This window comes from Anabrus simplex, chromosome 6 (genome assembly GCF_040414725.1).
Source record: "Anabrus simplex isolate iqAnaSimp1 chromosome 6, ASM4041472v1, whole genome shotgun sequence".
Lineage (NCBI taxonomy): Eukaryota > Metazoa > Arthropoda > Insecta > Orthoptera > Tettigoniidae > Anabrus > Anabrus simplex.
This window is the reverse complement of record NC_090270.1, coordinates 267,783,864-267,804,253: the sequence shown is the minus strand read 5'-3', so window position 1 is coordinate 267,804,253 and position 20,390 is coordinate 267,783,864. Positions and strand designations below refer to the sequence as shown.

General features: G+C 38.6%; 2 protein-coding genes across 2 annotated transcripts in view; one reads left to right on the top strand and one right to left on the bottom strand.

Moving 5' to 3' along the window:
- Window positions 1-3,380: 3,380 nt before the first annotated feature.
- On the bottom strand, window positions 3,381-5,644 carry LOC136875725 (cyclin-dependent kinase 20). Its single transcript, XM_067149297.2, has 2 exons — window positions 4,531-5,644; window positions 3,381-4,449 (listed from the first exon to the last, which is right to left on the bottom strand). Exons 1-2 carry the CDS (start codon window positions 5,066-5,068, stop codon window positions 4,085-4,087), a joined length of 903 nt encoding a protein of 300 aa, XP_067005398.1. The 5' UTR covers window positions 5,069-5,644; the 3' UTR covers window positions 3,381-4,084.
- Window positions 5,645-5,776: 132 nt separating this feature from the next.
- The window catches only part of LOC136875724 (XK-related protein 6), a 66,650-nt gene continuing 52,036 nt past the window's right edge, over window positions 5,777-20,390 (top strand). The window contains exons 1-2 of the mRNA XM_067149296.2: window positions 5,777-6,232; window positions 6,326-6,427. Of these exons, the coding sequence (XP_067005397.1) occupies window positions 5,976-6,232; window positions 6,326-6,427 (359 nt within the window). The 5' untranslated portion in view covers window positions 5,777-5,975. The remainder of the gene's footprint in view (window positions 6,233-6,325; window positions 6,428-20,390) is intronic.

Sequence of the window (20,390 nt, the reverse complement as noted above, 5' to 3'; positions counted from 1 at the left end):
CCGCTAATAATATAAATATTGGATAATTAAATTTAAGGCCTTCCCCTAAACTACCATTTCACTCAGCGTGATTAAAATAATTTATAGCCTAGATTGTAGCGGCTCATCCCCCGACTTTACATACCGATTTTCATTAAATTCTCTTCAGCCGTTTTCTCGTGATGCGTGTACATACATACAGACAGACAGAGAGAAATTACGTAAAAGTATAAAGTACATTTTCTTGTTACTATGGACATGACCGATACAGAAATACCATTATTTCCAAATTCTGAGCAATGTACAGACAAAACTCTTATTTTATATATATAGATTACATTTCAGGCCTTCCCCTAAACCACCATTTCACTCAGTGCGAATAATATTTTTGATAGCCTAGATTATAGCGACCTATTCCCTGACTTTGCATACCAATTTTCGTGAAGATACAACCACTAATAAAATAAATATTTGACCATTAAATTTTAGGCCTTCCCCTAAACTACCATTTTTCTCAGCGTGTATAGCCCATATTGTAGCGAATTATTTCACATCTTTGTCTAGCGATTTTCATTAAGACACGACCACTAATAACATAAATATTTGAGAATTAAATTTCAGGCCTTCTCCTAAACTACCATTTCACTCAGCGTGATTAAAATAATTTATAGCCTAGATTGTAGCTGTTCATCACCTGACTTTACATTTCGATTTTCATTAAATTCTCTTCAGCCGTTTTCTCGTGATGCGTGTACATACATACAGACAGACAGACAGAAATTACGGAAAAGTAAAAAATGCATTTTCTTGTTACTGTGGACATGACCGATACAGAAATACCATTCTTTTCAAATTCTGAGCAATGTACAGACAAAACTCTTATTTTATATATATAGATATGAGTAAAGAAGTGGAATCAGAGATAAGGATGTTTGCAGATGATGTTATTCTGTCATCATCATCATCGCTATTTCCCAACTCCAGTTTCCCGGGTGTGGTGTACAAGCGCTCACCATCTCCTTTTGTCTTCATACATCTTCTGATCCAGTACATCCTCCCGTTTGTATCCTCTCTCCTCCACATCTGATCTTACAGTCTCTATCCAACGTTTTCTTGGTCTTCCCTGTGGTCTTCCTTCTACGAGATTAAGGTCGAAATATTTTCTGGCAGGTCTTTCCCTGTTCATTCTCATTATGTGCCCATACCACTGAAGTCTGAGTTTCTTTATGACACTGATAATAGGAACCTCAATACCAGCTACTTTCCTATTCACTTCATTTCTGATCTTGTCCTTTCTTGTTGTTTGGTTCATGGTTCTAATGAATCTCATTTCAGTTGCTTGGATTCTACTGAAGTTTTTGTTTAGTAAGGTATATGTCTCTAAACCGTACATGAGGATTGGTACAAAATAAGTGTGGTACATGATTGTTTTCGCTTTCTGTGGTATTTTAGAGTCCCAGAGGAGATTTCTGACTTGACTGTAGAAGTTCAATGCTTTCTGTGTCCTGCTGTGTATTTCCTGCCTAACAGTGTTGTCTTTCGATATTGTGCTTCCGAGGTACTTGAAGTGGGAGGCTGATTCGATTTTCGCTCCTTCCCAAAATATATTTGAGCTTGTTCCTTCCCTGTTGATGGTCTTTTCCACTGTCTTTGTTTTGCTCATCTTCAGTCCAAAATTTTTGAATGTGTTGTTCCATTCACTAAGTTTCTTCTGAACTTCAGCTTCTGTCTCTCTCCATAAAAGTACATCATCAGCAAATGCCAGGGCGTTTGGTTCACTGTCCATTTTCTTGATAGATTTGATGACCATGTCCATTACTATTACGAACAGGAGTGGTGACAGAGCACTTTCTTGTTGGACACCTCTCTTTGTTTCAAACCATTTTGATCGTCTGTTGCCTATCTGGACACAGCTGTAGCACTTCTGGTATAGCATCTTGACTTTGTCAATTAAGTACTTTGGCACCTTTAGATCTTCCAGACATTCCCATATCTTGTTTCGAGGAACACTATCATATGCTTTTTCAATGTCCACAAATGCAATCACAATATTTCTTCCGTATTCCCAGTACTTTTCTGTCAGCATCTTTACTGCAAAGATAAGATCCACAGTACTTCGACCTTTCCTGAACCCATGTTGTTCTTCCTCAAGCAAAGGTTCAACTATCTTCCTAAGTCTTGTTTCTATGATCTTTTCCAGCAGCTTCAGTGAGTGTGACAACAGCGTATAGAGTAATAAATAAGTTACAAGATGGTGAGCAACTGCAAAATGACCTTGATAATGTTGTGAGATGGACAGCAGGCACTGGTGTGATGATAAATGGTGTTAAAAGTCAGGTTGTGAGTTTCAAGATAGGAAGAGTCCTCTCAGTTTTAATTACTGCGTTGATGGGGTGAAAGTTCCTTGTGGGGATCACTGTAAGTACCTAGATGTTAATATAAGGAAAGATCTTCATTGGAGTAATCACATAAATGGGATTGTAAATAAAGGGTACAGATCTCTGCACATGGTTATGAGGGTGTTTAGGGGTTGAAGTAACGATGTACAGGAGAGGGCATAAAAGTCTCTGGTAAGACCCCAACTAGAGTATGGTTCCAGTGTATGGGCCCCTCACCAGGGTTACTTGATTCAAGAACTGGAAAAATCCAAAGAAAAGCAGCTCGATTTGTTCCGGGTGATTTCCGACAAAATAGTAGCGTTACAAAAATGTTGCAAATTTTGGGCTGGGAAGACAAAGGAGGCGAGCTGCTCAACTAAGTGGTATGCTCTGAGCTGTCAGTGTAAGGATGGCATGGAATGACAGTGGACGAGTAAGTGTGCGTGGTGTCTTTAAAAGTAGAAAAGATCACAATATGAAGATAAAGTTGGAATTCAAGAGGACAAATTGTTGCAAATATTCGTTTATAGGAAGGGGAGTTAGGGATTGGAATAACTTACCAAGGGAGATGTTCAATAAGTACCGGTATACAATTTCTTTGAAATCTTTTAAGAAAAGGCTAGGAAAACAACAGATAGGGAATCTGCCACTTAGGTGACTGCCTTAAATGCAGATTAGTAGTGACTGACTGATTGATTGACCGATTGGAACATGTAACGCAAAAAATATATATATATATATTGTGAGAAATCGGTATGGTGGTATTTGAAGGTGCCCAAACTACGTTAGCTTCACGTTGGTAGATTTACTCGCATGTAGAAACAACTCCTGCACTTTAGTCTTTAAAAACTGTAAAAGTAGTGAGTGTGACATACAATCGGTTACATTATTTTTAAGATTATGAACAGATCTACAATTTTCTCTTCTTAAAATGCAATATAATCACAAATTTTTTTGCTTTTCTTAACTATGTGATTTAAACACACATTCAGCAGAATGAGAGATAGGTTTCATGATAGTTGCTTCTCTATAATATCTCTTGACTTATATTATCACTGCAGTATAATCACTGTACAAATTGTACACATAATTAACAACAATAACAATGCTAATGTATACAACACTGTTTTCCATGAGGGGTACAAGACGCAGCCAATAAACAAATTTTGAAGGATAGCATACAGCAGCTTTTCCATTATGAATATACTGTACATTGTAGCTAAAAGTTCTGACCCTCCACATAACTAACTTAACAGCATCCAACTATACGGTAGTCCTTTGCCAAAATCACTCTGTGGCAACGGAGTCTTTCCTTTACTAGGCAAAACAAGACAGATTATTAGTCCTTTGCAATATAAACTGAAGGAGAAAGCTGATCCTACAAAGAAATATAGTATTGGGCAAATGAGATGTAGGTAAAGGTAGGTAAATGAAAGTAAACACTGTACGAGTTCAAGGAGAACAAAAAGTAACTTTGGGAAGTTAAACGGGAAAGGTTAAAGTGAGTCTGTCAAGAGCTAACGGGAGGAACTCCAGACTCTGCTTGATATCTATAGCCTCTCTGTATGTTTCTCAAGCTATGAGCCTTGGGGGGGAGACAAATTCACTCGATCATTTGAAAAATAAATATGAAAACTGGTATAGTGAAAGCATGCTTGCAACCATTACAATAACATTGTCAAGATACTTCCATATTTGAAAATATAACTTTAGCTATCAGTAACATTCTAAACTGGGAACGCATTATCAAGAGCATGATAATTTGTTTTCCCCAGGACCACAAGTCTGTGGTTGCTAGGAGGCTTTCTCAAAAGATGATCCTGCAGTGGTAATGGATCCAGAAAGAAAACTGGGTGCTGAAGCGCCTCATTTGCTCTTATCCTGTTTTTTGGATAATATGTTAAGAACTTCTCGAGAAGATTGAGAGTAATCTCATCACAGTCAGGAAATAAATCTTCAAATGGGACAGCGGCCATATTAGGAAACAATATTTTATTATAATCTGGAAGACTTGTAACTCCAGGCCAGACTTCTTCATTTGGAGCTCCAAGAGTGCTGAGTACAGTTGCCAGCTGATCAATATCGGAAGAGCCTGCAAAGAGAGGAGTCCTATTGAGCATTTCTGCAAACACACAACCCACTGCCCACATATCCACCCCATAGTCATACGAACAATCTCCAAATAAGAGTTCAGGAGCTCTGTACCATCTTGTACCAATATGAGGAGTAAGAAAGCCATCCCGGCCAATTAACCGAGATAAACCAAGGTCGGCAAGTTTCAATATTCCACGTCTATCAATGAGTACATTAGCAGGCTTTATGTCTCTGTGAATAATTGAGTGGGCATGTAAGTATGCAACACCTTTCAGAAGCATTCGTAAATATGCTTTAATTTCTCCTGTCTGCAGAGGAGCCTGCAGATCATATATATATTCCAGCAACCCTGAAGGCATTAGGTCAAAAGCAAGAACATATGTGGAACCATGTAGAAACCAATCTAACAGTTTAACAACATTTTCACAATCAATTGTAGCCAACAATTTGATCTCTTTTAAAACGTCGATCAGTTTCGGCACACGCGTAACAGCAGTTCGACCCACAAAAAGTATCCTCTTTAGAGCCACTTCTTGACCTGTGGGCTTATGAACTGCTTTGAACACCAATCCAAACGCACCTTCACCTATCGGTGTGAGTAAATCGTAATTGTCCATGTCAATCCATGTTACTGTCAATCAACATGAAGCGAAACCACTACCTCCACACACCCACAGACTGCAGAACCATTGCAGATCAAATTGGTACAAAACACAGATTTTCAACTGTAGGCATAACAAATGTTACCGTTGTTGATCTAGAAGATATATCTTACAGACATGATTAAGTTCCAATTATGCAGTTAAGACGAAGAATTTCAAGTTATAACAATTGAAGTCATTGTCATGGTCATAACCTGTCCCTGACATACTCCCAATCGGTCAACAAGCATCGGCCGTAGGCGTAAACCATGATCATCAGCTAGAACAGAAATTCCGTCCAGATAATAGCAGAAATCAAATCATAATAGCCAGATTCCGATCTATTTCAACACACTGGTAGCGATCAGATAATGACAGTCAACGACACAAAAGACTATTGCTCAATATGAGAGATTAAAATGTCAACACCATCAGGGGTGTATAAAATCTGAGTGTACGAATTTAACCATGGCAAAGCTGACAAGAAAATTATCTCTCAAGAAATCGTAATAAGGCAGGAACTACCGTTTACATGTGGCTGTCGAATTCGACTTGAATACTGTTTCCTGTTTTACACTTGGTGATGTAAAATTGTGATCTACAGAACAAAATGTTATTTACTGGTTCTATGCATAGGTGGTGTTTATCTCTGGTTGGACAATCTTTGGTTTTCTGATGCAGCTGTTTGCTTCGCTCCTGTCAGTTGTCAGCAGATTACGGTGACAAGGATTTGTGTAGGGGGGGTTGTAATGGATGTGTTGGGAAGTATGGTTAGTTGTGTAAAAGAAGATGTAATTAGAATTTAGAACTGTACGAATATTAAATCTGTACTTAAAATGTTTCGGAACGATTATGTTTTTAGAGTTTCTTTATTCATCTGAAGATGCCATCGTTTATTAATGACAATAACAGTGATGATATTCCCTACGATAAACCCGATTATGCTCCGAATCGCGCACATGTTACAGATTTCGATATATTTGCTTTATTGGTGTCAATTATTAGCCATATTGTAGATGTAGCTTTTGATATAAATTTAGCTTATCGTTATTATCGTAGTGGAAAGACAACCTACTTCCAATTAACGTTATTATTTATTTTATTTCCTGCTTTCGTCAATACCGTAATTAGTACAAAGATGTGAGTGCAAATTCTTTTAACATTAGCTTTTGAAACCAGTATTTTACATTTTTACTTGGTTTTTTAAATGATACACTTTGTTTTCTTAATTAGGTATGTCAAGGATGAAGACAGTATATCAGTGGCAAAAGTGGCTTCGAAAAGATGGATTATTCGGATATTTATTTTAATTTTCCAGTTGGCTCCAATACTAAGGTAATCACAGCTATGTGCTAGTCTAATAGATCTTAATAGACCTTATTTGCGTACGCCTTACCGGTATTAACTTCTTTATTGAATAAGTAGCCTTATTATGGCACAGGGAAGTTTTGGTTTGAATTTGTTTATGAAAATGTCCTTTGTGTTCCTAATATGCCATCCCTATTTATAATACACACGCTACAGATGACCAGAAATGTATCATTCCACTAATATGAATCAATGATTGTAATTTTACCGCTTCACTTTGGAGAAGAGTTGACATAATGTTTTTTATTATGCAAATAGCTTGGTTCATGATTGTGTAATAATATAATTAAGTGTTTAACCTGAGAGACATGCCAAATGCATGATATTTAATAAATTTAAGATTATTATTAAATAATAAAGAGGAAAAGCGCACAATGTGCAGAAAATAAGATTATTATTTACTTTAATTTTTTAGCCAACACAGGACTACTTAGGTTTGTGGAGATTTTTCTGCTTTTTGTCAGCCCAATACTGTTTCATCTTTTCTGAACAGAATTTTCTTTCTGCTTCTGGAATCGCTCTTCCTATTCTCTGCTTGTTGATTTTCGTCTGACCAAGCTCGATAGCTGCAGCCGCTTAAGTGCGGCCAGTATTCGGGAGATAGTAGGTTCGAACCCCACTGTCGGCAGCCCTGAAGATGGTTTTCCGTGGTTTCCCATTTTCACACCAGATAAATCCTGGGGCTGTACCTTAATGCCACGGCCGCTTTCTTCCCACTCCTAGCCTTTCCTGTCCCATTGTTGCCCTAAGACCTATCTGTGTCGGTGCGACGTAAAGCAACTAGCAAAATATTTTTTCCTGTAGTCTAGTGTGTTTATCTTTCAATATCTTGAGTGTATTTGTTTTGTATTTTAAATCTTCTATTGTAATATGTAACTCTCTCGTGTCTTCTTTAAGTTCTGTGATCCATCTAATATTATTCTTACTCTTCCATAATTTTTCTACTAATTCTATTTTCTGGTAAGGTGCCGATGACCTTCGATGATAGTCCCCTTAAAACAAGAAGCATCATTTTTTGGTAACTGTATTAGATGCCCTAAGAATGATATTAATTTCTTTTTTGTTGTGCTAGTCACAGGTTCTATTTCTTTATAAACTGTTTCATTGCAAGCTGGTCTCCAGACTCCGTTTACTTGATCATTTTTATTTAAACAGCTTCTCACTATTTTCCTTTCCAACTTCAGTGCTCTGTCTGTTGCAACTGTGTTTGTAGTTTTGAATAATATTTCACATGCATATGTAATTTGTAGCTAGGTGACCTTTTTTGTAGTGTTTCAATTTGGTTGCTATTGAGACAGACTTTTTATATACAGCGTGATTCAGCCACCCCTTCCAATGTAGTTTTATGCAACCCACAATATTCATTCCATCTTGAAAACATCTGCCCTGCTGGTATGCTCAGACAACACAACCAGATGTCTTGGTATTTACCGCCTCACCATGATAGGATGCCGTAACATTACACTCGTATTAAACACTGGAAGACATGCGTGTGCCTTCTAGATCATATGAACCTGACACACCGGCGAAACACTAAATTGATATTGTGACCACAGTAAACCTAATACTTGCTGTTAGCTGCCCAGTGTACCGTACGGAACCGTAGTGTAGTTGGTAAGGCGTGGCGGAGCGGGCTTGTATGTCATGTGGGAGGTTCGAGTTCGGGGCGAAGATCACAAATTTTTGAAATATTTGTTTAATATGTACCACACGCAATGCAAGTTCAGTACCCACATTCATGCAAATTGTGTGTGAATGAATGTGTTTGTGACCCTAAGAAGGGCCGATTAGTTAGCAGGCCGGACTCCAACAGACTGGAAATAATAGGAACAAAACTGCTCTGACAATGTTTTATCGCAGCAAATGCTTGATGTGTTGACCGTTATGGTTTATACACATTCAGGCCCAGTGTCCAATAGATCGTTTTGCACGCTGAAGCATTCCAGGTGTAATTGCTCGGCAGGCGTCCGTTATCAGTTGCCGGAGCTGGTCGGAGCTTTCCTGCGCTTGAGTGTAAACGACGTTCTTCAAATTTCCCCACAAGAAGAAGTCTAACGGCATTAAACCCGATGATCTGGCGGGCCAAGAAACAGGGCCTCCTCGTCCTGTCCATTTCCCTGGCAGTTCCTCGTTCTGATGGTTACGAATGGGCAAAGTCGAATGTGGTGGAGTTCCATCCTGTTGCAACCACATCGTCAAATGATCGTGCAAGGGCACATCCTCCAACAGCAGTGGGAGTTCCTGACGCAGAAAGTGCAGGTAGCATGGGCCCGACCAATAGCCCTCAAAGAAATAAGGTTCAATCAGGCGATCTCTCAAGATTCCACACCAAACATTCACTCCCATCATACTTGGTGGGCCGCCTGTCACACCCAGTGAGGATTTTCCAGACTCTGATAGTGCATGTTGTGGCGATTGACGTTCCCGTTATTGAGGAAGCGCGATTCATCCGAGAACAAGATGTGCAATACGAATGCTGTATCATTGTCTAGTCTGCCTAATAGCCACCGGCAGAACTCCATTCGAGCTTCGAAATCCCGTCCATGGAGCTCTTGGTGTAGTTCAGAATGGCATGGGTGAAATTTATGTTCATGCAGTATTCGCCAGACAGACGGCTGGCTGGTGTCGCCCTTGTACTGATGTGTGTATTATTAAGAGCTGCCTCCAGAACGGTCTCTTCTGTTTCACCCAATCTTTCTTTCTTTATTTGTGTCAGAAGTATCAACTTTACTTACAGATACTAAAAAAAACCAACATGATATCTACATTCCTACTCTACAAATATATAGGTCTATTATACAATCATAGATAAAGCGACAATTTTCGAGAGCTAGATGATGCTTGCCCAGTATTGGGTGACGTCAATAGCATTGGGGGAGGCTGCAATCAAGTCTTTCATAGTGCACATTGAAGGACATAAAACACACTGACATAGATGTTGGATCGTTTGCTGCTGTCCGCAATCACATAGTGATGAATCACTTTAGAAGCCCCACTTCCGCAAATTTACTTTTGTTCTGCTGACTTCTGTACGGAGTCTGTTAAGGGCTTTCCATACTGTCCACTTCTCCTGGTGTCCACATGGAAGACTTTCCTTCAGCTCTATCCAGTTGGAAAGGTGGCTGATTCTTTCTTTCCACATTGTGACTCTAGCATTCTCTGCTTTCCCCTCAAGGTTAACTGATGTGCGGAGAAAACTTTTTCTAGATTTTAGCGTCCGTGTGATATTCATAGAGAGGATGTGCTTCTGAAGATGATGATTGGACCCTTTCTTTGTTAGCTGTTACCTCCCTACGAATCTCACCGGGAGCAATACCAGCTGAAAGTTGGACCTTCTCAATGGGTGTAGGTTTCAAACATTCAGTAATGATCTTGCAGCTTTCGTTTCGAGCGATGTCGACCTGCTTCATATGAGCTGACCTGTACCAAACCGGGGAGGCATATTCTCCTGCAGGGTAGCATAGAGCTAGAGCTGATGTTCTAATTTTGTGGTTGTGTTCCCCAACTTGTTCCTGATAATTTTCGTAGAATGTTGTTTCTAGCAGCTATCTTTTGTTTTAAGTTTTGGCAATGTTTCTTATATGTCAATGTGTGACCAGCATAACTCCCAGGTACTTTGGTGTAAAGTAGTGTTCCAGTAAGTTCCCCTTTCCATAGTACTTTGAGTTTCTGAGAGGCCTGTGCATGCCGCAGATGGAACGCACAAATTTGAGTCTTAGCTGGATTTGGTTTGAGCTGGTTTTTCTCATAATAGGTACCTAGCTCTTCTACTGCAACAGTTAAAGAGATCTTTGCTTCATCAAATGTATCAGTTTGAGTAGTAAGTGCAAGGTCATCGGCATAGATAAAACTTTTAGTACTTTCTGTAAATGGCTGGTCAGTAGTGTAGATGTTGAAAAGAATAGGAGCCAGTACACTGCAGTGAGATAGTCCATTCCTTTGATTTCTCCATCTGCTTCGGTGTCCTTGGAATTCAGCAAAAATTGCGACGATTTTCCAGGAGAGTAGCTATCATCTTGGTTACCTGGATATCTGTAATCATTCTGTAAAGTTTGTGTAATAATATCCTGTGATTTACTGTATCGTAGGTGGCTGAGAGATCCACAAAAGCCACACCGGTGCTCTTGTTCATTTCAAACCTGTCCTCAATGTGCTGGGTTAGATGTAAAATCTGTGCTGTGCAACTCTTTCTTGGGCGGAAGCCACATTGCTGAGGGATTAGGACTTGGTCTACTACTTCCATTAAGCGAGTGAGCAACATTCTTTCCATTATTTTGTATAGGTGGCAGAGTAAGGAAATTGGTCTGAAATTTTAGGGGTTCGAAGGTTCCTTTCCAAATTTCAGAAATGCGATCACCTTGGATTTTCTTCATATTTTTGGAATTTTTAGGGAAGTAAAACAGTTGTTGAAGTTTAAAAGCTATGCCTGTGTGGTTGAACTGAACTGTTTTATTTGTTCTATTGTGATATCATCTAATCCTGCCGCTTTTCCATTTTTGCTACATTGAATCACTTTCTGTAATTCCGTTATTTCAAATGGTCGTGATAGGTTACTGGACTTCATAACCTCGTTTATTGGGGTATTATGTTCCATCTTCCTTATTGGGTGATTTGTTTTCCCATTGATGACAAGCTGATTTGCGATTTGGTTTGCCATAACATTTGCATGGACTGGTCCCTTGGTCGGATCGTTGCTAAGTTGTTTGAGAAGCTTCCGAGCCTTTCGGCTATCCCTTGACATGTCTGTTTCCTCCGTAAGTTTGATCCAAGCATCCTCTGCAGTTGAGGAAAGCAGTTTCCTTCCATCTGAGATAGTGTCTTCACTGAATGGATCTTCCTGAAACAGTGAAATATATGTGTTCATTTGGGCAGCTGTGTCTGAAGTTAGACCTTGTATATAGTTAACTCTGCATCCTCGTGGTATGGAAACGCGGGAAGCTTCCTTCACAGCTTCAATAAACTGATCATAAAAATCTGGTGTTGGGTGGTTATATGATATTATTTTATCAAAGGTTGAGCTGAACTTCTCCCAGTCTGCTTTTTTGAAATTATATCTCCTTCGAAACGGAACCTTTATTGGTTGAATTGCAAAGAAAAGTTGGCACATTATGGTCCGATGCTGGGTATTTGGAATGGGACTGCACATTGATTTCACACATTGCTGTGCTACGTGTTCACTCACAAATATCAGGTCTGGGTTGAAGCCTCGTCGCCATCTACTGCTGTTAAAGGATGGAGGTAGTTTGGGGTCATGAATAAGTTGATAAGTTGTAACTGGAAATCATCAGCCCATTCTAACACTGAGTTTCACAGTTATTATCTTGATTTGATTTTCATTGGTAGCTGCAAACAACAAAATTTGTTGATTTGGTTTGGCAAAAACAGCGCTGCCATACTGTCTGTTGGGTATCTCGGCCACAAGTCTCATTCCTGCTATTTTTGGTTGCCGTAGTTGCTCATCCCTGTGAATTTCCCGAAGGCATAATATATCACATTTGTAAGTTTGACAAAGCTGATGTAACATTCCTTCTTTAGATGGAGATAAACCTTCATTATTTACAGATATAATGGTTAGTGTTGGTCTTGATAAAGACCGTTCTGAATATAGCGATTGGGTCATATTGACTGGTAGATACTTCTGGAATGCTGACGTTCAGTTCAGTACTGGAATTTTAATCCAGTTACCTATGCAGGAGCACCACGGGCAGGAATCAGCTTCATCCCTGTTTCACCCAATGTAACGGGCCTATCGCAAACTGGTGCCTGGTTGAAAATCACGCCTGTTGTCCTTAGACGTCTTTCAACATGGCGGAATGTCCTAGCAGCTGGATGTCGCCTGTGAAGATACCGTTCCTGGTAGAGACGTAGTGCCTCGCACATGTTTAGTTTTTTTTTTGTTTTTTTTTTGCTTTACGTCGCACCGACACAGATATGTCTTATGGCGACGATGGGATAGGAAAGGCCTAGGAATTGGAAGGAAGCGGCCGTGGCCTTAATTAAGGTACAGCCCCGAAATTTGCCTGGTGTGAAAATGGGAAACCACGGAAAACCATCTTCAGGGCTGCCGACAGTGGGACTCGAACCCACTATCTCCCGATTACTGGATACTGGCCGCACTTAAGCGACTGCAGCTATCGAGCTCGGTCATGTTTAGTCTTGCTTCCCCATAAATGAGGAGCATGTTAACATATTCCTCTGGAAAAACATGCCGAATGACAGCAGAGATTACAGTACATTCAGGCCCTAACCAGTGAAGTATGTGCAGGAGACAAGGTGAATAACACCGTCATTCTACTTTTTGAATGGGGCAAACGTGGGCCTGTGTTTACGTATTCGAACATCATACCGATGCAAACAAATTTTAACGATGCAGGATTCGAACCGCCACTGGCACATTCCTTGATTTACTAGTTTCATTTCCACGAACCTACTACGGTGGCGTAGCAGGGGGAGAGGTGATACTCCCACGTGGCGCGTCCCAGGTGGCGGATAGGGGGGTCCTAACCGGCTTGCCGGCGGACTTGAGGGAAATAAAATACCTCTCGCGGACCAAACACACTACCCCCTGCGGGTGGGGGACGCACATGTAGAATACACCCGCGGTATCCCCTGCCTGTCGTAAGAGGCGACTAAAAGGGGCGACCAAGGGCTGACTGAATTAGAACCATGAAACTAATTTTGAATCGTACCATCACGCGGGGAACACCATAGGTTGCCTGTACTTGCGAGTAGTACCACTAAATTCGGTACGAAATAGGTTTGTGATTAGTAGCAGTAAAAGCCTGGCCTGGTGGATTCCAGTACCCGTGCGTCGTACCCATGTGTGCAACACCGCGGGTCTGGGCGTAGCCTGTGAGTTGTACCACTATATGAGCAGCACCGTGGGTCTGCGTTGCCTGTGATTAGTACCCACTATGTGAGGAACACCACGGGAATACCGGCGCCCGTGTTTAGTACACCTAGGTGGGGAACCTTCTCGGTTTGCGTTGACTCTGAGTTGGGCCATTGTGTGAGACACACCATAGGTCTGCGTTACTTGTACGTATTGCAATACTTGTGAGTAGTACCATCTTTTGTGGAACACCGTGAGTCTTCGCTACTTCTGATTAATACCCCAACATGACACATACCATGGTTCTATTTTACTCGCGACATGTACCATTCCCTGGGGCCTTAGACGTGGATTTTGCACCCCCTTTAGACACCAAGCATCATTGTGCTTTATAAGTGGTTCCTTGGTCGGTAATAATGTTATTTTCGATCTGTATTGAATCCGATCCACTGGTTTTTGTTTGTTTGTTTGTTTTGTGTTTTGTTGAGTTCCTGTCCATCCATTCATTCTTCATGTCATATTTTATTTTTATTTTGGTCAGTGGATGCCTTTGCAATTTTTGTTCTTTCATTTCGTACCATTAGGGGCCGATGACCTTTGATGTTAGGCCCCTTAAAACAACAAGCATCATCATCATCATCACTAGTTTCATTTCTGTATTGATAGTTACTTATGTATAGACAAGAAAAGGTTCCACCTTATCAATACAATTTTATTACCGTAAGAGTTAGCTTACAGGACTGGTTTTGACTTTAAATAGTCATCATCAGCTGTACGTGCATACCTTTACATATGTGTCAAGCATTAGTTAGTATGCCTTTTTGTAAAGGGATATGCCATGGGGAAGCATCATGTCTAAGTGGCCAAATTGGACATGTTGAATGTAAAATGGTTATATACTATAATTCAGGTACCTAGGTATGGAGCTATCTCCTTAAGACTAGAATTTGTTTATGGAACCTAACTTAAGCTTGAATTTAAATTACAAATACATTAAACACACTGTAATATACAGTACATTTAATATGTCACACGTTAAAATAGACAGTGCATGTTAAAATCCTTTAAAATAATAAATGTAAAACATTTCATAGAAATGAATGTACGCGTCTTGCGGGTATTTTTGTTCTCGCTTTTTAGTGTTATAAATAAATCGGTGCTTGCGTTCGTAGGCAATGCTGTAGTTCTCTAGGAAGACTTATTGCATATTTAAATGTCTCCACTTGTGTGGTGAAATGCCTCTGTTGTTAACAAAATCCAGTTATATAGACGGAGGTAAGTATGTGCAGCTGTGAGTGGAATATTATCTGTAAGTATTGGGGAAGTTGTGGTCTTGATTGTATGTAAGTATTTCTTGATGCAGAGTGGTGGTTCCTTCCTGGTCTATAGCTGTATGCTGATATATATTATCTGTGGAAGACGAAAAAAGGGTGTGAATAGAGTTATAAGCTGAAGGATTGTCTGTGCGTGTGTGTGTTGATGTGAACGTATACTTACTGTTGCTGTCGTGTCTGGGTTGCGTTGGATTTGAGAGCTTGGCATGTACTGTATCGCGTTCTCCTCAGGTTTGTGTCTGCTGCTGCGAGGGGAATGGATGGAGGGATAGGGAGAGCTACTGTTGTGGGGGTAGGGGTGGAGCTGGGCGTGTCGTTCGTCGGTACTATGGCGCGTGTTATGTTCTGTTTGTTGATTATTTTGAGATAATCATTTTTTAAGGCGGGGATGGCTTTATTGAAAATGGTATTGGTTTTTTCTATAATTTCATTTATATTGCAATTGGGATTGGCGTATTGGTATAACAATATGTAAAACTCTTCTGTTATATTGAGCAAGGGGCCTTAAGGATTTATATTTTAATATTTTCATGTCATTTGGGATGTTCGTGAAGCTGTGTTTATATTCTTCGATGTGTTGGCCTATTGCGGAAAAATGATTATGTTTTACGGCATTTAAGTGTTCGTTATATCGGATTGTGAAGTTTCTACCGGTACGTCCAATATAGCTGATCTCACAATTGTTACATCTGATATGGTATACTCCTGATTGATTGTACTTGTTGTTACTATTGATTATCCTGGTATTGTGCATGGTCCTGAATGCTATTTTTAAGTTATGTTTTTTGAAGATGTTTGTTACGGGATATGTGTGTGCATTGTTGTAAGTAAATAATACGTAATCCTTTTTAGGTTTGTCTATTTTTGTCAATCTGGTTTTAGGTTGAGATTTGATTTTTTGAATAATTGTATTGACCAATTTTTTTTTTTTTTTTTTTTTTTTTTTTTTTTTTTTTTTTTTTTTTTTTTTTTGTATCCATTATTTTTAGCAGTTTCGTGGATTAGTCATATTTCCTCTTTTAAGTCATCTGTTAACGGTATATTGAAAGCTCTATAGATCATGCTGTAGTAAGCTACTTTTTAATGAGTATTGGAATGGATGGAATCTTTTTTGATTGTGTTCGATGAATGTGTGGGTTTTTCGGTATATTTTGTATGAAAAGTGGTTTTTGTGTCTAGTTATTGTTATATCAAGATAGTTTAAGGTGATTGTTTTCAGTTTCTTTGGTAAATTTTATGCAGGGGTCTATTGTGTTAAGTCCATCCAATATGATATTTTCGTCAGTGGATCTATTATCAATGATGACGAAAATGTCTTCAACAAATCTGCACCAAAAGAATATATTGTCTATTTTTCTGATAGATGTGTATTCTAAGTAGTCTATGTGAATTTCGGCCAGTATGCCAGAAGCAGGAGACCCCATTGGTAGGCCTTGTTGTTGGTAGATTGTGCCGTGAAATCTAAAATAGTTGTTATTAGTGGCGAATTCAAGTAGCTTCATAAATTCTTCAATTTCTAGAGTGCTTAAATGTACATATTGTTAGACCAATACGCCAATCCCAATTACAATATAAATGAAATTACAGAAAAAACCAATACCATTTTCAATAAAACCATCCCTGCCCAATTTGGCTACTTAGACATGATGCTTCCCCATGGCATCTCCCTTTAGAAAAAGCCATATACTAACTAATGCTTGACACATATGTAAAGGTATGCATGTACAGCTAATGATGACTATTTAAAGTTGAAACCGGTCCTGTAAGCTAACTCTTACAGTAATAAAATTGGTATTGATAAGGTGAAACCTTTTCTTGTCTATACATAAGGAACTATCAGTATGGAAATGAAACTAGTAAATCAAGATATAACAGCCAACCAGGCAAAACGAGAGGCATATAAATAACGAAACATAAAGATCAAATTAATGAACGCAACAAAAAGCATTGCCTTTCTGAAGGAATGCCTTTCAAATGATTTGACACCCAAATTTCTCAATAAGTACAACAATAAACACAGATCCACCAATCAGACATGTAACACAAAAAAGAGAACCAATAAAATTTGGTTAAAAAGAAAGCAACACCTTAACAACGAATTATACCAAACACACTTGAAGGCATCCCAAGAGCTTCCGCACAGCTACTGGGATTATTTTCAACACATCACTAAAGAAAAAATAGAGAACCCAGCAATCAAAAAACAGAACACACTAAATAAGAAACTAGAAGCACTAAAACAACTATCTAACCCGAAACTAACGACTGTAATTACGAATGTGAATCCTCCAACCTACTCCAATAAAGTCATTGAAAATAGATTTCACCCACCAGTAAAAAATCTCACAAAAACCACGTTTAACGAAACGGAAACTGATATATTGAGCAAGGGACTCAAACATAATTGGGGCAACATGTCAGCTTTCCAGAACATTACAACTACTGTTACAGAAACCGAAAACGCCATACAAAAGATTCCACACGATTTACGCAAAGAAGTCAGACACAAAATCGTAAAAAGGCTACCACAATACATTAACAAAATTCGAAACAATAATCCTAACAATAACACTGCAAATAAAGTACACATAAATGAACTTAAAAACAAAATAAAACAGAACAACCTACTCATAACGAAAGCCGACAAAGGCAACACCACTGTTATCATCGATAAGGATGAATACATAACAAAAACCAAAGAATGCTTCCAAGACAACACCTTTCTAATCATACGTAAAGACCCAACCAACAACATACAAAGAAATCTCAAAACCTTATTAAAGAACACACATTTTTTACTTACTGAAACAGAATCTACAAATCTGATAGTAATGAATCCCCAACTACTGACTGCAAAAGCCTATCCAAAAATACACAAAGAAAATATTCCAATGCGACCTGTCATAAATTACAGAACAAGCCCAACATATAAACTCTCACAATTCATACAAAAATTCCTGAAGAAACATTACTCATTCCTAGCAAACAAAACTATACGGAATTCAATAGATTTTTGCAACAAAACCAAAGAACTAAAAATAGAGCAGTACCATACCATTGCATCATTCGATATAATTAACATGTATCCCAATATTCCCACCAAAAATACTATAGAAATAATTAAATCTAATCTTAGAAAATACAGCAATTTAAGCAACTCTAGAAATTGAAGAATTTATGAAGCTACTCGAATTCGCCACTAATAACAACTATTTTAGATTTCACGGCACATTCTACCAACAACAAGGCCTACCAATGGGGTCTCCTGCTTCTGGCATACTGGCCGAAATTTACATAGACTACTTAGAATACACATCTATCAGCAAAATAGACAATATATTCTTTTGGTGCAGATTTGTTGACGACATTTTCGTCATCATTGATAATAGATCCACTGACGAAAATATCATATTGGATAGACTTAACACAATAGACCCCTGCATAAAATTTACCAAAGAAACTGAAAACAATCACACCTTAAACTATCTCGATATAACAATAACTAGACACGAAAATCACTTTTCATACAAAATATACCGAAAACCTTTCATTTACCCATGGACATATTACCAGATCGACTTCTACCCTTATGATACCGGTTAATCACTCAGCTGTATACAGCCACTCTTTCCTAGTGTCTGGGGCAAGGCTATAGAAAACACTCCCTGTCAGTATATGTAACAGCACTTCAATAGTCTCATTTAAACGGTCTTGTCAAGATTTCCTCTTAAATACGTGATCAACTTGTATGAATGTTAGTGTGTATGAGTGCAAGTATGATTTAGAGCTATTGTTAGGTGATGTAGATAGGCTAGATAATATTAATCATTAAAAATAACAATTATCTGTTATAATATTACTCTATTAATTTAGGTAGTTCCTAGAGACTGTTAATGTTATTTTTCCAAGTTATGTGACTATGTACTGCATGTTGTGGTTAAGTGTAAGAGAGGACCGTGAGCCCTAACTTTGCCACATACAAAGGCATAAAATAAATAAATAAATGAATAGGGTTGCCAGATATTCACCGAAAAAAAAGAAAAGGAAGATTTATTAGATTTCTTGTGTTTGGCAGGACGAGGTGGGATAAGCTCACAAAGATATTCAAAAAGCATGGACTTGAATGGAGAGAAAGAGAGAGAGAGTGAGGTTGGTGGGGGACTGATCAAGGAATTGTATTACATCCAAACAGCGAGAGTGAGAATAGGAGGAGAATTAACAGAAGTCAAACTGGGGAGAGGAGTTAGACAGGGCTGCTGCTTATCATCAGATTTGCTTAACCCTCTTAGTACCATGCTCTCATGCTAAGAATCCCAGGCTGAATAGTAGCACTTTGAAAGTCCCTATTAAAAGCACCACATCATTTACAATTTTGAATATTTTGACTTTAAATTTGCAGGAAATGTTGAGGATGGTTGCTACAGATAATGATTACAGTACTGTTAAGCTTCTAAATATCTTTGTTTTAAATATTTTCTGAATACTTTGAATACAAAAGGAAATCAAATTTCCAAAATAACAACAAAAATAATTCAAAATTAAATTAACAGATAAAATGTGGTAGAGATCGGGCCAGCCAGGAACACGCCTGGTCGCGCACGCGCACTTTGGACGATCCAGCATAGCTCATCCCGTCCTAAGAGAGCTCCTGCTACAAGGACAGTTCAGTGCATAAGTTTGGACTCAGCTGTCGCACTCTGCTTTCAAATTTCTCGTTCTGTAGTAACTGTGGTTAGTGGTAGTGTACTTTAAGCCCGTCTATGACAGCATGGAAGGGATTAAAAGTAGCCTGCATCGTAAGATGCTAAAGAGTGAGACTCGTGCAGCGATCTCGAACGTTATAGACTTTATGAGAAGGGAGGCAAGGGAAGAAAAGTTTGATAGATTGTAAGGAAATGCATGAAAGAGTAGCAGCAGCTATTGGAGTGTCAGAAAGTTCTCTGCCACGGATTAAGAGCTGAAACGAAAAGCGATGGAATTAGGAAAACCTGTGGATAGTCTGTTTGAAACACCAAACAAAAAAAGAATGCTCACAAATAATGTTACTGGACTGGACGACTTTGATGAAGGTGCCACACGTTGTATTGTTAACAAATTTTATTGAGTTGAAAAATGTTTACCTACTGCTTCAAAAATTAGTGCAAAGTTATAGAAAGGTTTAAAGTTCAAAGGATCCAATACTAGTCTCAAGCGAATGCCTCGATCATTAGGATATTGTTGGAAAATAACTCTAACAAGCGCATCCTAATGGAAAAACATGACATAAAATACTAAAGATTTGTTTATTTTAAAAAATGCTCAGTATCGGGCTGAGGATAGGCCTTTAGTGTACATGGATGAAACCTATATACATACGTCCCATGTATTCAGCATATATTGTTTCCTTTTATGAATGATATTTTGTTTCTGTACCTGCAAACCATTATATCGTTATATATATCATACCGTTAACTCATGTTTCTTATTTTAAAAGAGAGCAAGAGAACTAGGGACAAATGATCATATAGTCTAACGCTGCTTTCTCGCCTTGTGGCAAAAGTAATTGTTATTATTTCATTTCACCTTCTTTGGGGTATGTTGAATTAATCATTTCTCTGTGTGTTGTTCTTTTCTTAGCGCCCAGTATTTCTTCATTGTTTCTGATCTTCATTTCTCGTCTTCCGAGATAATAGATTTGGCTTTTAATGTAGATTCATTTTAAAACCTTTTATTTTCATCTTTAGTTATTACTTTAGCTGTTTGATCAAATAGTGAGTGTTCTGTA

Excerpts from the sequence above, each read along its gene's own strand:
- LOC136875725 (XM_067149297.2), bottom strand. The coding sequence starts at position 5,068 with ATGGACAATTACGATTTACTCACACCGATAGGTGAAGGTGCGTTTGGA. Across the intron at positions 4,450-4,530 it reads TGAACTCTTATTTGGAGATT|GCTCTTCCGATATTGATCAG; the intron begins GTTCGTATGACT and ends CTCTCTTTGCAG.